The 15,382-nt window shown below is 35.6% G+C and overlaps 2 protein-coding genes across 5 annotated transcripts in view; one reads left to right on the forward strand and one right to left on the reverse strand.

Moving 5' to 3' along the window:
- On the forward strand, nt 1-8,271 carry LOC18424286 (Glutaredoxin family protein). 3 transcript variants are annotated; one of them, XM_088845758.1, is made up of 5 exons: nt 1-185; nt 6,836-6,889; nt 7,322-7,395; nt 7,623-7,721; nt 7,834-8,271. In XM_088845758.1, exons 1-5 carry the CDS (start codon nt 31-33, stop codon nt 7,887-7,889), a joined length of 438 nt encoding a protein of 145 aa, XP_088701884.1. In that variant the 5' UTR covers nt 1-30; the 3' UTR covers nt 7,890-8,271. The 3 variants fall into 3 exon arrangements, with proteins under 3 accessions (XP_088701884.1, XP_006828938.2, XP_088701885.1); XM_088845759.1 differs by lacking the exon at nt 1-185 and adding an exon at nt 6,613-6,638; XM_006828875.4 differs by lacking the exon at nt 6,836-6,889.
- Nucleotides 8,272-12,016: 3,745 nt separating this feature from the next.
- The window catches only part of LOC18424287 (FG-GAP repeat-containing protein), a 41,773-nt gene continuing 38,407 nt past the window's right edge, over nt 12,017-15,382 (reverse strand). For both annotated transcript variants that reach the window (XM_006828876.4, XM_088845760.1), the window contains 2 exons: nt 13,079-13,378; nt 12,017-12,820 (listed from right to left, as the gene is read on the reverse strand). In XM_006828876.4, the coding sequence (XP_006828939.1) occupies nt 12,344-12,820; nt 13,079-13,378 (777 nt within the window). In that variant the 3' untranslated portion in view covers nt 12,017-12,343. The remainder of the gene's footprint in view (nt 12,821-13,078; nt 13,379-15,382) is intronic.

Consider the following 15,382-nt stretch of genomic DNA (forward strand, 5'->3'; position numbering starts at 1 on the left):
GCCATCGGCCATTTGTTGATAGCAGTGACAATGGCGGAAAAGCTTCTTCTTGTTGTTGTTATGTTACTGCTGGTTTCTTGTCCTCCACCTCTTATCAAAGCCCAGGCCCTTAACTCTGCAACTGCCTTTGTGGAGAACGTCATATATGGAAACAAGATTGCCATCTTTTCCAAATCATACTGCCCGTACGCTCTCTCTTTCTTATTCTTCTTTTGCGTACCTCTGGTGTCTGTTTTGTGGATCAGATTCATTCTTGTTTATTTATGTTGAGCTGGGATTCCTCCCTCTGTGTGTGTTTGCAATTGCTGCATTTCTTTTGGAAAAGATATATGTAAGACTGAATTTCAAAAAAAAAAGAAAACATGTAGACTGGACACACAGCTGTGAAAGAGAACAAAGAAAAAAATTGAGAGAGGTTTATGCTTCACTTTACTCTATGCAAATTCTGTAGTGATCCAATATGGGGTTTCTTTGAATTGGTCTAATTTTGAATGTTTGATTATGTAAAGTGTCTTTGAATCTTTAGGATTCTTGAATTCGTAACTATCCTGTAAAATATCTAAAAAAATATCCTATAAAATATCTCTGAGTTGATTGCTGGTTGTCTTGATTGTGGTTCCCCTAATCAAGACATTGAACTTTTTTTGTAATCTGTTCTACATTTGAGTAACTGAATAGGGCCATTGATCTTGGCCATTGTTAAAATGACCTTTACAGTTTAAACATGGTGGACATGGTGTCACATAAGAGATTGTTACCATTGTGGGTCTATCCATTCATGATGCTCTTATTGGGGGGTTTCTAGCACTGAAGGTCGGGTTCCAAAATTGTATAGGTTTATAGCAATGTGGCTCAAACAATATGTGTTTCTTCAATATGGGTCAAGTAGGACACATTTCTATCAGCGCTATCAATATGGGTGGATCTTCCAAATGCATATGCTTTGTGGGAGCATTGAGGCATTAACATGCAAGAAGACTATTGTCTACTTGTAAGGAGGAATCTCCATTCAAAGTGGTCTACATGTGCTTTAAAATTGCTTAACATTCTAGGGCTATTATTTCTTTTCTCCATGAATCTTCTTATTAAGTTTTATTACTGTGTCTTCTCTTAGATTACCATGGCCATTTAAAGTAGAACTATGGGGTCAGGTTTTCAGAGCTTTTTCTTGAGAACTCTTTGGAAAGGTCGTAGCCGCTGGTACTTTTTGTCTGGACCTGATTCTGTTGCCATCTGTTTTCCTCTTTGCTCCCCTTGTTAAAAATTTGAAATGAAATAAAATAAAATCGACACCATGGTTGTCAAATCAACCAGTGAATCTGAAGTTTGGATAGGAGAGATCAAGAATGAACTGATCAGGAGAAACTTCTGTGAGCAATTATCTTGCAATCGTCTTATGATAATATCTTACAAATATTAATTGTAGCAATAGATAGGAGATATGACCTGCTTGGAGCCCATAGCATAGCACTGCTACACTTTCTAATTCTATATTTCATCAAGCTAGCTGTGTAGCTATAACCAACAACCAACTTAAGCTGGGATTGATTTCCCAAAATTTGATGGGGGAAGAATCTACTAATTGTATTTATTATTCATAGAGATTTTACCTTCAATCAGCTCAATGGAAAGGGTCTGTTTGCTTTCTGTGTAGAGCATGAGGTGGGATGGAACCATAAAAAGGAAAAAAATCAGTGCCCTAACACAGTCTGATTTAGGGTTTGGTGTCGAATGAATCTACTTCCAGTTGCTTATCAAATCTCTCTTGAGAAAGGGCATATTAAGTATTCTCGCTGATTGACTGTAGGTTCATATACAATTTGAAGATTTCACCGGGGCACTTATTATATTATGTCAAACTAGTTCATCACTCAACTATTGGACTCACTGCAAATACTTGGCTAACCAAACAAGTTGGCTAACTCATGCAATTCTACAAGTTGTTTTGTTAGTGGGCTTTAGGACAAGGATTGACATGATTAAAAAATATTCCAACTTAAAACAATGTCAGAAGCTAGGTCTTTCCCTGAGTATAGGATGACAAATAACTGGTTAGATTGATATGCCATCTCGTAGTAAAACTCCTGTACCATTAGTTAGTTCAACATTCATGCCAAGTGTTTAACACCTATCAATGAGAGAACAACGTGATAAAGGTTCATATCATAGTTGTGTTGAGAAGTATAAATTGACTTATCATGGTAAAGTTGAAAATTTTGGATACGCTAGATAGGTGTCTAAGTTTGTAAGATGATTCTGAGTTCATTCTCGTACTTGTTGAACTTAGTAACGGAGATTGCAGCGGAATTTCCTTTGGAAGGGGAGTGTTGTGGGGGTATAAGTTTCGACTTGTTCTTTGGAAGAGATATGTCGACCAATGTGATACAAGCGATGTTCAAAAAAGGGAGGCGGGCGCCACCTTTGTCCGGGTCTTTTTTTTTTCCATTGCTGGGCACCATAATTTTTTTTTTGTTGCCAAATTTCTTAATTTTCTTATAATTAATCTCCCATCCAACAAAAACATGCAACTAATCCTAATTTGTGAGGATCGCTTGCACATTTAGTACTACATATCATTGAGACTCCTTTTTATCATCAACGACCATTTCAAAATCATGTTTAAAGTATAAAAGAAGCCATGTTTATGAAATAATCAACGGAAATCACAACGCAGTTCCTCAAATTAACCAATAATTGTCCCCAATTAACCATCATTTTCCCTTAGAGCAACTAAAAATCAGTGATATAACTCGAAAACCCGTAGGCCCGCTTAAGTTTACTAAGGGGGCTTGCACTTTGTTTGGGGTTTGAGGGGCTCGATTGCAAACCCCCTCCCCCCCCCCCCAAAAAAAAAAACTTTTCCCCACTTTTTAAAAGAGGGGGGAGGTACTTTGCCTGTGGCTGTGGGCCTTTTTCAGCTCTTGGCCAAGTTGTTTCAAATCGCCGCCTAGGCGACCATCTTGAGGTGATTGCCTTGGCGGCGCTATGGCTGCATTGGTGGGTTCCTACGAGCAAGGACGTTCACCTAGGTGTTTTGGCCAATTTTCAAACATTGGATATGAGAAACTAGCATTCGAAAGATTCAAGTGGCAAATTCAGCCCTCTTTGCCAAGTAGCTTTGCGGTGTGGGAGAGGAGAGTGAAGTTTTCTGGAGGGAGATTATTTGACGGAAGTGTGGTTTCTCAGAGTTGTGCAATGATCTGAGGATTCCAAGGAGATGCGATAGAGCATGCAAACAGTTTTGACAGGATTTGATATGGGGACACCATGCTGAGGACTGGATATCCAGCATTATTAATGTTTGATACTAGCCTTGATGCTAGGGTAATTGGTTGCTTAGGTTGGGGGGACTAAGGTGACATGGTATTTGACTTTTCATGGGGATCTTCAAGATGGTTGTCTAGGAGAGTAAGCGAGAACCTTGTCCGAGTTGGAAGATGTCATGTGCTCATGTGAGGGGTGGATATTCAAGGATTCTTACTGCTAGATCTTTTTATAGGAATATATCAGGTGACTGTGGCCCCTGATCTTGTTGTAAGGATAGTTTGGAGGTCCAGGCTCCTCCCTGGGTTAGCTTTTGGATGGGTGGCGTGCCATTGGATTATATTGACTGTTGGCTGCCTCGGGCTTTGCAAATTCCTGATTTGTATTGAATGTTAAGCTGGATTCAAGTGGAAAGCAAGAGGAAGGCCCAAAAGGACATGGATAGTAGTAATAAAAAATATGATGACTTTTAGTCTTATTGAGGATATGACCCTTGATAAAAAAGATTGGAAGAACAAGATTCGTGTAGTTGAACCCAAATAATTGGGATAAGGCTTGGATGATGATGATGATGATTTAATGTTAAGGTGAGGAGAGAACTTCATGCCACCTTCTTATATCTACATATATGTTATGGCTATATGGGACTATGTTCTTAACCTCTTTGGCATATAATGGGTGACCTTAGCTTCTATGGAGGACCTGACGGTGAGGTGTGTCTCTAGAGTAATGTCACTTAGAAGTCAGGTGCTTCGTCAATTAAGTATTACAAGTAATATTTGGTGTATTTGGAAAGAGAGAAATGACCTTATTTTTAGAGATCAAAGGCACATGAGTTGGTCCTTTGGAAGAGGATTAGGAATATGGTGACCTAATGGATTTTGATTCATCCAGAATTTGAGGCTTTTGGGCCATTTACTTTGTTCATGATTGGAAGCTTGTGGCCTTATTAGGTCCATCTTTGTTTCAGCGCAGAACAGCTTGGGTTGCTCCAATTAAAAGAACTATTAAGCTAAATTTTGATGGATGTTCACCTCGTAGTTCTTTCCTGGCAGGTGTAGTTGTGATTTTTAGAGATGAAGAAGGTAAGAAGCTCAAAAGCTATACAGGCCTTTGTGTGTGTGTGATTCTACATTAGTGGAGACTCATGCATTTCCTATAGGTCTCCGGATCTGCCCCTTCCATCAAGGGTGTAGATTGATAGTAAAGGGGGATTGTTTGAATGCAGTGGCTTAAAAAACCGATCGGTGCACACCCAAAAACCTATCCGGATCGGTGAATCGGCGTTTCTGATCGGGAATCGGCCGAATCGGTCGGATTAGGCCTTAAAAAAATCCAAAAAAATTATGAAAAATTATTATAAATGTTGTTTTTTAGAAAATCCAATAAGAAATGAGGGTATTACATTAATAACTTTTAATTTTTTGCATAAATATGCGAATATTGAGATGTTCTTTCCCTGTATGAAGTTATTAAGGCCTAACTAAATACAATATTATACATTGAAATTAGAATTATTGGTTTGTATTTTATTATTTTATCATCATTTTACTATACAAATAAGAATAAATTTGAAATTTATCTTATAATATCATCTAATTTAAAAATCTAATTTACAACAATAACAAAAAATAATACATTGCATAATTTATAATGTAAATAAATTAATAAATAAAATATAATATTTGATAATCATTGTAATTAGTATAATTATTAACTACAATATTATAATAAACGTGATTCAAAAAACAAAGGTATGACTCTCACAAATAAATAAATCTAATGTATAATAATTACTGTTGATAGAAATATAGAATTTAGTAACATAAATTTGCAATCATATTTTAATAAAATTAGGAAAATAAATAAAAAAATTCATATTTGTAATGTGGGATAATTGATAATGCAACTTGAAATAAATTCTAAAGTGATATGAGCTAGTGCTATTTGTCTCTCTTAAAATATCCCATAAACTAGTATTTTTTTTAATGTTCAATAAACCAGTATTGGTATTATTTTTTGTTTTTTTTAATATCTTATGAGCTAGTACATCAATTTCATATAATTATGTTAATTTTTGTAATTATATGTAATTAAAGAGTAATTATATGTACTTTATGTTTGTATATTATAAAAATAAATAAATAAAATTAATCTTAAAAAGAATTATAGACCATTTCATTTTATAGATGTCCTTGTATATGAGAGGAAGATCTATTTATTGAGCATTTAATTTATAATGTACTGTTCACTGTAATAATTGTTGACTGTAGCAAATCGGTAGCTCTGGAATTTTTTTTCAAAATGTAGGCAACTAGTATTTTTTTTTACTGTTCAATAAACTAGTATTAGTAATATTTTTTGCTTTTTTAATATCCTATGAGCTAGTACTATTTTTTTTAATCCCTATTAACTAATATCTTAATATTAATCATATGATGAAATAATGCCTAATATCCTAATAATATTAGTCAATGCAACCATTGTATTACAAGTTGTAAATACCAATATTTACAGCCCATTTTCTTCCCACATTTCTAAAATCTCTATAATCTCGCATGTACAGCCCATTTATTAAAAGATTCTCATCAAACATTTTTTTTTAATCCGTGCTCTCTCTATAGTCTCATCAAACATTTACTAAACACCAATAGAAAATGGCGTCATAGATGTTATGACGGACCGTGGTATTTGTCCCACATCGAAGAGATGTGGGAAGAAAATAGGCTATAAAAGAAGTTGCCTCGGCGTCTACTCATGCTAATTAATGTGGTGCGGACCCACGTGCTTGCCTCATCTGTTACCTCACGACGCCATGTGCATGCCTCGTTTACCTCACGTGATTGTGTTACATGTGGATGACGTCAAGGTGCATGCCTCGTTTACCTCACGTGATTGTGTTGCATGTGGATCACGTCAAGGTTACCTCACGTGATTGTGTTGCATGTGGATGACATCAAGGTAAGTGTGCATGTGGATGACATCAAGGTAAGTGGGATTTTTTTAATAGAAAAATGACGGCAAAAATGGTAGGGACTAGTAGACCCGTTGATCCATGATGTCAGCAGTGACCAAGAATCGGTCGGATCCTGTTTTCTATACAGATCCGGAATGGTCTAGCTGATATCCGATCCGGATCACTGATTCCGGATTGGATTGACGATTTTTTAAACACTGTTTGAATGGCATTTTATGGACCTGTTAAGAGTCCTCTATTTTGTGAAGGGTGGCAATGATTTTTGGGGAGATGTTTAAAATTCATGACACCAAGGATGTGACCTTTGTACTAATTCGTAGGGGATTCAACCAAACGGCTCTTTGAATCACACTTTATTGTCGCAGTTTCAGTGTTGGAATCCTGAGATGTTGTCCTGGTATCTCTTAAACCTCTTTTTATGTTTTGTTTGATGATAAAAAAAAATTTAAAAAAATTATGTCGTATTTGATATTAGATATTTTGTGTTGACTTCTCTTAATCATGGAAGCAGGTTCATTTTTTATCTGAATAAAAGTTAAGGGGTAATACAAAATAGGATTTCAAAAACTCTATTAGAACATTATTGATACGTAGGAATTCTTCTCTTGGATACCTAAAGAAAGTACAAGACAACCATTCATGTCTTTGGTACGTTTGCACTATCAGTTGCACCCTGGTCCTTTTTTTCCTCAAGTATTTGCTAAAGATTTGAAATAGAATTGCAATTATGTTGTTTTATCTCATATTATTGTGATTCTCCTGATAACACGAGCATTGAGGTTGTTTTCTTAATCCTGGAATCCCATGAATTTGTTCAATTTGGAAACCATCGTTTAATCTACCGAATCAATTGGATCCTCATTGGCGTTATTTTAAACTCACAACAGTTGCTTTCTCTCCTGGGAATTGCACTCAACCCTTTTTCAAAATATTCCTTGTACCCCTATCTTTGTTGTGGAGCATTCTAGTCTGCTGCAACCATTTAATCTCGTTTCTCTTCTCTGTAATGTGGTGATCTCTTCTTTAAGTGCTGAGCATGTAGCATATGAGGCTGGTTTTGATTTCTTTGTATAATTTCAGTTATTGTGCACGTGCAAAGCGTGTATTCAGTGAGCTGAATGAGAAGCCTTTTGTTGTGGAGCTTGACCTTCGAGGTATTAACTTGGGGTTTATTTGTGTGTGTGTGTGAGAGAGAGAGAGAGAGGACTAATTTTCATTGTAGCTCGTGCAAATTAATGTAGTGTGAGTTTAATGTATGCCAGCATGCACTATAGAGCCACTTGTATGGAGTCTGATAAATTTTGTCATAAAATACAAAGTAAGATGCTACCATGCTAGTAATTCTGATGCTGTTGCAACTTCCTATGGATTTTGGGCTTAGATGATGGTCAACAGATTCAGAATGTTCTTCTTGAAATAGTGGGTCGACACACAGTTCCCCAAGTTTTCATCAATGGCAACCATATTGGAGGCTCTGATGGTAACCGCTCAATTTCTTTGGGACCTTTTGCATTTCTTCTTGAACATGAAATATGCTCGTCAAATAGGATTTCTCATTACTTTCTCTAATCCATGATATTTGAAATCTCCAGATACACTTAAGGCTGTTGCAAATGGGAAGCTGGAGAAGCTGCTTGGCAGAAGTTAATGCTAATCCGTGATGAGTACTGACGAGTCGGGGAGAAATACTTTGAATACTTGGTTTTATATAGGAATTATGTTAAAGTCCAGAGAAGCCGTAAGTTGGCTTGCAGTGACAATAAATTCTGTTTTTGGACGGGTTATTTGATTAAGTTAATTAGAGAGCTCCTTCAGTGATGTCGCTATCACTGGAGGCAAACAACCCATTTTGGCTTTTAAAGGCTGAATTGAGCCTGTGCAAAAATCCCTCAGGGAAAATCAGTCTCTCGACAATGACGAGAATGCTATGGTCAAATTCCCTAGGATCATGGCTTCCTGGAAACGGTTTGAGACAATTGTAATGACAACGTTAAGAAAGTGATGCTGATGGCCTAACAAGTTTACATGCATTTTATCCGGTCTGTGTATTATACAATTTGGTCCGAGTCCTGAGTGCTTTGGCTCAATTCTCCGAGTTGGGTGTCCCACTTGGGGATATTAAAAAAAATTAAAAATCTCAAAAAAATAATAAATTTATTTGTGATATGTTTTATTATATTTATATTTTCTATCATTTTGGCTAAGATGGTCAATTGTTTTGTCCATAAATAGTTATTTTTACATTTTTCCATTTTTTTTGAACTATTTCAAAATAATCCATCACAAGTTGATTTTTTAAAGTCTATTTTTTACTACTTTTTATTTATTTATCTCATTTTGATGTATTTTGCTTAATTTTACTGTAAACATATATTTCTTAATTTTTTTGGATTTTTTTTTAAATTTTTATAATTTGATTAACTTTTTTTTATTTTTTTATTTTTTTTATTTTTTTGAGCCATACCCACTTGGACTCGGGCTGAGTACTTGGCTCGGGCCTGGATTGAGTACTCGGCCCCAATTGACCTTTCCAACACTGATATTCCGTGAACATGTGTGCCTGCATATTTAAAAGTGACGAGTATGGCCAGGCGATAATGAACCGCAGTGTTGCCGAAATCTTGAACTTTGCTCCCAAGTTAATGCTTGGGAAAAGAGTTACAGAAACACAATACAATGCTTGGGCATCGCTTGGTTATGGTTTGAAAACTAAGTCATTTGGGATGAATTGGGTTCCCGTTTTAAACGAAAGCATTATCATAATCGGAGCCTTATCCCTAGTGTAAATGAAAGCATAACTTTTAGATTTCATGCTACATATCACTAAATAAGTTATCCTAGGGTGAACTATCCAAAACATAAAATGAAAGGTATACAAAATATAAAAAATGAGGTATACAATGAGACCATTTGTTTTTGACTATTAGATTTGAATTTGGGTGATTAAAGATGTCACTGTTTAAACACATGTTTTGAAACAAAATTTCTCCAATATTGTGATATATTTTTTTCTATTAGATTTTCACATTTAATAGTTAAAAGTGATTATGATTTTTTTGTACTAAAACTACATGTCTCATAGTATACAATCCCAAACTTAAAAAAAATGTCTTGATAAGTTAAATATTTGAGACCCCATTGGTATTTTCTCTTTGAAGTTATTGATGATAGAACCACGGATATTCTCAAAACGCAGCCCAAGTCCTGTAATGCTGCATTAGATGATGGGAGCTGCCGCAAATCATTACTATCTTTCTCTATTTGAAAAAGGGTGCGGTTAGCATAAATTCGAGGCTTTAAACAACAAAACTAAAGCTCACCTTCAAATAGTGTCGAGAAATATGGTTTCAATACTGAAAATCTTTGTGATAGCCTTAAAATATGTTTTGTCTTTAATTATTAAATTTAAAGCTTAAAAAATAGTGTATATTGAATATATATATGAAAACTTGAAAATTGATGGTCCGAAAATGCGTTACAAGATGCACTATTTCCAAAACTAGAAATCCATTTTTTTCTCATGTCCATGCATCTTGATGTCGAGATGATCAATTCGAGGATATTTGGCATCAAAATAACCTATTCTAGTAAAAAAAATTTACGTGGGCTCTAATTTGATTGTTTAAAGCTTTGGTTCTATATAAATTTTTTTCTTTGAAAAAAAATGATGCCAACCTCTTTTTCTTAATATTTTAGACTGCCTGCAAATCATTACGGTCAGAATAAAGCCTTTGTTAGGAAAACTTTTATATAAGGTGGCAACCTTGTACTATTGTAGTAGCATGCACCTGAAAATTCCTATATAAGAGTGTCTGATATTGAAGAACCTTCTAATTAATCATCTTGACCTCAAGAAATATGGACATAAAAAAAAAAAAAATCTAAGTCCAAATAATAATGCATATCGTAATAAGCTATCCAGATTGTCCATTTTCAAGATTTTCAAATGTTTATTAATATGCTCGATCTGTACTATTTTTTAAATTTTAAATTTTATAACTAGAGAGCCATCTGATGCCTCTACGAAAAATTTAAAGGTACACCTTCTATAGTAGGAGGCAACTTTATGCACCCTTAAATCTATTATAGGCTGAATAACCGTTACTGATCCCAAATAAAGCCTCTAGAGTCCAATGTTATTAGCGGATGGCTGGGGTGTGCTGTTTCGCTGTTCAAAGTAAACACATCCCACTCATCACTTTTTGAAATTCCAATGCAGGGTTGATGAGAAGGCACTGTCCGAAACTCCTATGCTCTTGTTGAATGTTTTCCTTCACCTTCAATTAGCCATCGATAAGACATCTCCAAGCCAACTTACCTAATATGTAAAACCATCAGGTGCGGTGTAAACAATCCCACCATGGAGCACCTTCAAAATTTATCATAATATATAATTTTAATGTAAAATGTTCTTGAGATTATCTCAAAATCTAATTTTATATCTAATTATAAAATTTTAAATTTCAAAAATAGTTAAAATCAAATCAATCTATAAACATATGAAAATCTTGAAAATGGACGGTATAGATAATATGTTGTAAGATGCACTATTTCTGAGACTCAAAATCTTTTTAATTTTCATAGTCATACATCTCGATGTTGAGATGATGAATCACAGGTCTATTTGGATGACAACTGATTTAATCTCGAGTATACCATGTTATTTGATATTAGTGTACTTTGCATAATATCCTTAAGTTAGTTGTTTAGTACATACCTTGCATTATGAACAATATTATTTAATTATTTGATTTGTCAGTGATTTCTAGCTAATTTTAGTTATTTCTGATTAAAACATGTGATTTTCAACAAATTACTTTGAATAAATAAAAACCACTTTTCAAAATGATGAACATATATAAAACAACCTATTAGTTCACATAGATAACTTTATGATGAACATTGCCAAAATAGGTAATTTATTATTAGTATTATTTTTGTTTTAAACAATGAATTATCAATAATAACAAGTACCTGCAAATGAACCCTAAAAGAATATACCTTTTAAGTACATAAAAAAACTAATCAAGTGAGCGCCCATTCAGAAAATTATTTGATTTGGCCAATATAAACTGAGCTTATCACTAGATCACATTTCAGACATTTGAAGCATGTTACCAACAGTACATTTGAGGAGTGTCGTAGCCTTCTTGTCTCTTTAAAACCTAGCCTTCAGATTTCAAATCAGGAAGCTAAGACTCGTATCAAAAAGTATTGTTAGTCTTTGGGCTTTATAGGAGCACATTGCCTATGCTTGATTCCACCTTTTACAACTAAGTGTGATTGTGACCTTCATTTTCCTCGTATTCTAATGCATAGAAGAGGGTAGAAGACAGTATATCAATTTAGTGAATTCATTGGTGCAGTTTGACAACTAAGACACTGATCACATCCAAGAACAAAACTAGGGGCACCGCCTAAGAAGTTCTTGTGATGGGTCCCGCATTACCAGGCCCGCATATAAAGTGAGTGGTAAGAAACTCAGTAATAAGTGTCCCTTATACCAAATTTGTTTAGATGTATGCTCTGTCAATGTTTCTGATCAGGAATAATGGAAAAAATCTGACTTAAGGGTGCAAAATCAAAAGTTGACTGCAATGACTATGGGGGACAACTGAGAGAACACTCCTAACATTCTAATGATACCATTTAACAATCGCATAAAATGAGAACCAAGCATGAGAGAATATGAAGAATGAGATCTTCGAACCATTGCACGCTTCTCGTTTAAAAAGTCCATGAAATAACAGGTAAAAAGGGCCACCCATGCTCACATTTGCTCTATAGCAACCTTAAATGGTTTATATAAAATTAGCAACACAGTTACAATTTGTATACGCTCAATCTTAATGCCATAGCCATGATGATACTACCTGATGTCATCTATGCAATGAAGGTCCCAAAACTGCTATGTCTCTCCAACTCCAAGCATTAACCTAGAGTTTACCATCATACTTTTCCTCAGCTATTCTTTACTTGACCATTCATCAACCTTTGGTCTAGTGCTAACTAGCATTTTGTTACTTTACCATTCATCAACCTTTGGTCCAGAGCCGACCAGACAAGATAAAACTTTACATCCCAAAAGAGGAATACTCACCTTCACCGGTAGTCAGAAGACACACGGGGCTTTGCCTTGGGAGAATTCAGGTGCTGAGTAACAAGGAAGACGCCTATCAACACTATTAAGCAACCCACCAATGTGCTAAAGAAGAGGGCCCCAGGTTGCCGGGTCTGAACAAACCCATACACTCCATTTGGGCTTACAAGGATGATATCAGTGAGGCCATCATTGGAGAAATCATAAAAAACTAGCGCATGAGAGGGTGGTGAAGGGAGATCGATTGATGCCCACTGGCTTCCACCAGGGGATATGACTACGGCTTCTTGTTCTCCAGCCACAAGGATTACTTCTTCGGTTCCATGGGTGCGGAGGGGAAAGGTCTTTAAAGTGGGCACCACCTTAGCCTCATCCATCATGCCAGATGGTGATGGGAGGTTGGACCACGAAGCACCAGTCAAGAGCTGCCATCTCCATGTGGCATCATGGCCATGCAAGCCAGGGGTGTAAGATGTCACCTGGTCATGCAATGAATATCATCACCATATCTCAATGGATTCGACACAAGAAAGTATATGGTTTTTTACCTACAAAAATTTGTCTGTGTGTAGGTAGAGAGAGAGAGAGAGAAGCGCTACAGATGCCTACAAATGAAGCAGATGTGCATAGAAGGCTGGTTGGAAATCCTATTAGCTAATTATTTACAAGTGATAGGGACAATTGACCATGTTTTCAAGTTAGGAGGTTGTTTGAATATCATATAATTCATTGCTTACCTCTCCTCGACTTGTTAGAAAGACAACATCACCATGACTTCCTTTACGGTGTCTATGGCCATCGTCCCTGCGAATAAGAATTGGTGCCGCAACCTCTAAGGGACCGGTGTCAGCAGATCGCCCAAAGCTTCGTGAGAACTCTCCATGGTGAAAGAAGTTGAATGGGCCCCTGTGACATATAGAAACATTGAAGAGTTGTTCTCGAACTGGGACACCAGAGGTTGCGACTGCCAAACAGGGTCTTAAGACTTCCATGGATCCACTTACAACATTCTGCTCAGCTCCATTTCCTCCAACAACCTGTACAAGAAGAGAAATCTTTTAAGAACAAAAAGATAAAAAAATTGGAAGCCTTTGTCCAAATCTGAAAAACTGAGAACTGAATCGATGCTCTTCAATTTCTGTAGGTACAAAGGTACTATCTAAAGTATAATGTAGCATAAGTCTATATGCACCATAGTCATCAGGTGGAAGAGAAAACACAACCTTTGTTACTAGTCATCTCTCCCACTATGTTCCAATACTCATAGAATCAGAAGTTTCTTAAGATTCTAGATGTTTCCCTAGCTAAGCATTCTAAAAGTATTTCATGGCTGCATTACCTTACCCATATGAACAGGCATGAATAGATTCAATAAGGAAAATAAGAATCAAAAAGGGGAAAATAAAGCAGGACAATACATGAATAGGTAAGCCAATGGTTCAAGCCATTACCATAATTTTGCAGTTCCTGTAACATGCAAGCTATGAGGCAAACCCACTCAAGCTCTAAGTCTTTGAAGTTATTTTCATCTTTAAAATCATTCCAATTGTATACGGGCTTATGGAACTTTAGTCCGAGAAATCATTGAGATTTTATCATTAGGACACTGATGCAATTAATATATCAAATCAAACTGACAACCAAATTCTTTACTAAAAATTAATTTCATAACCAGATAATTATTTGCTGGAAGATTGTATCTTCTTCTGTTCCCATGCCTATGGTTGGTAATCTTCCTTCATAAAAACCGATATCTATTTAGTAGATCAAGTCCACACTTTACTCTAGGTTCCCTCTTCTCACCTACGCAGACCAGTGAAAGGCATCGGCTAGTGTCCTTTCGGTTTGGCACCTAGGACATTTATGGAGGAATGTTTAGAGGACTGTGGAGTGTGGATCGTTCAGGTCTACATCCTCGGCAAGTCCCCAATGCATCACTATTTGCCAGTGTTTGAAAAGTCGCCGATCCGGATCGGAATCGCCCGATCTGGATCGGAAATCATCCAAAGCGATTTGGATCTCGAAACATATCAGGATCCATAAAAACCGGATTTTTCAGCATTAATTTATAATAAAAGCTGTAACTTCCCTATGCACAACGTCACACACCATTGGTACCTTCTTCCCCGAAATATATTGGGATCCATAAAAACCGAATTTTTCAGCATTAATTTATAATAAAAGCTGCAACTTCCCTGTGCACAACGTCATACACCATTGGTACCTTCTTCCCTGTATCCATCGCTGTGCAAACGTCACATCTCTGTGCACACGTCACACACCATTGGTACCCTCCTCTTCCATTTGCCCACGTCACACACCATGAGTCTCATAATCTAAAGTTCTTGGCTTTATATGGCCATTTTATCCTCTAATTGTTAGATGTGGGACAATTTCCACTTGAATGGCAGGGAGAATTATTGAGTCACGTTTCTTATTTAGAGCCCCAAAATATCAATTTTACCTCTTAATTTGAATTAAATTGGACGTTTGCCAATAACTACATAATATGCTACAAAATAGTTTTCTCTCTCTAGCTTGCTTTTCTACTATATGCCACTTTTTCAAATTTTTTTTATTTTTTTACAACAATAAATAGAGTGGGGCAACTTAGGGGAATGAACATGCTATTTTTTTATTTTTTGAATTTTAATATTTTTATTTTCCAATTTTCAGGGTAAATTTTTTTTAGGGTCATAATATTAAAATTCATAAGGGGATTTATTTTTCTAATCATATTATAAAAATGAATTAATAAGCATGTCAATTAATTTAATAATATTAAGGAGCGTGCCAATTAATTTCTAAATCTTAGCATATCATGTTTCCAAATTAGCGTGTCGTATTCAATGAGCCTCATCAGCATAATTTTTTTAATTAAATGAATTAATTAGAGTTCCAAATTAAAAAACTGCAATATAAAAGTTTTTACTATTTATATGTAAAATGGTTTTTTAGGTAGATTTTATTTCCATATGTATTTTTATTTTTATTTTTTTTGTAACTATTGCACATGTTGTTGATAGGATTTTTTTTTTTTG

Source organism: Amborella trichopoda, chromosome 9, assembly GCF_054954075.1.
Source record: "Amborella trichopoda isolate Santa Cruz 75 chromosome 9, AtrichopodaSantaCruz75HAP2 v2.0, whole genome shotgun sequence".
Classification (NCBI taxonomy): Eukaryota; Viridiplantae; Streptophyta; class Magnoliopsida; order Amborellales; family Amborellaceae; genus Amborella; species Amborella trichopoda.

Excerpts from the sequence above, each read along its gene's own strand:
- LOC18424286 (XM_088845758.1), top strand. The coding sequence starts at position 31 with ATGGCGGAAAAGCTTCTTCTTGTTGTTGTTATGTTACTGCTGGTTTCT. Across the intron at positions 6,890-7,321 it reads GACAACCATTCATGTCTTTG|TTATTGTGCACGTGCAAAGC; the intron begins GTACGTTTGCAC and ends GTATAATTTCAG. Across the intron at positions 7,396-7,622 it reads TGTGGAGCTTGACCTTCGAG|ATGATGGTCAACAGATTCAG; the intron begins GTATTAACTTGG and ends TTTTGGGCTTAG.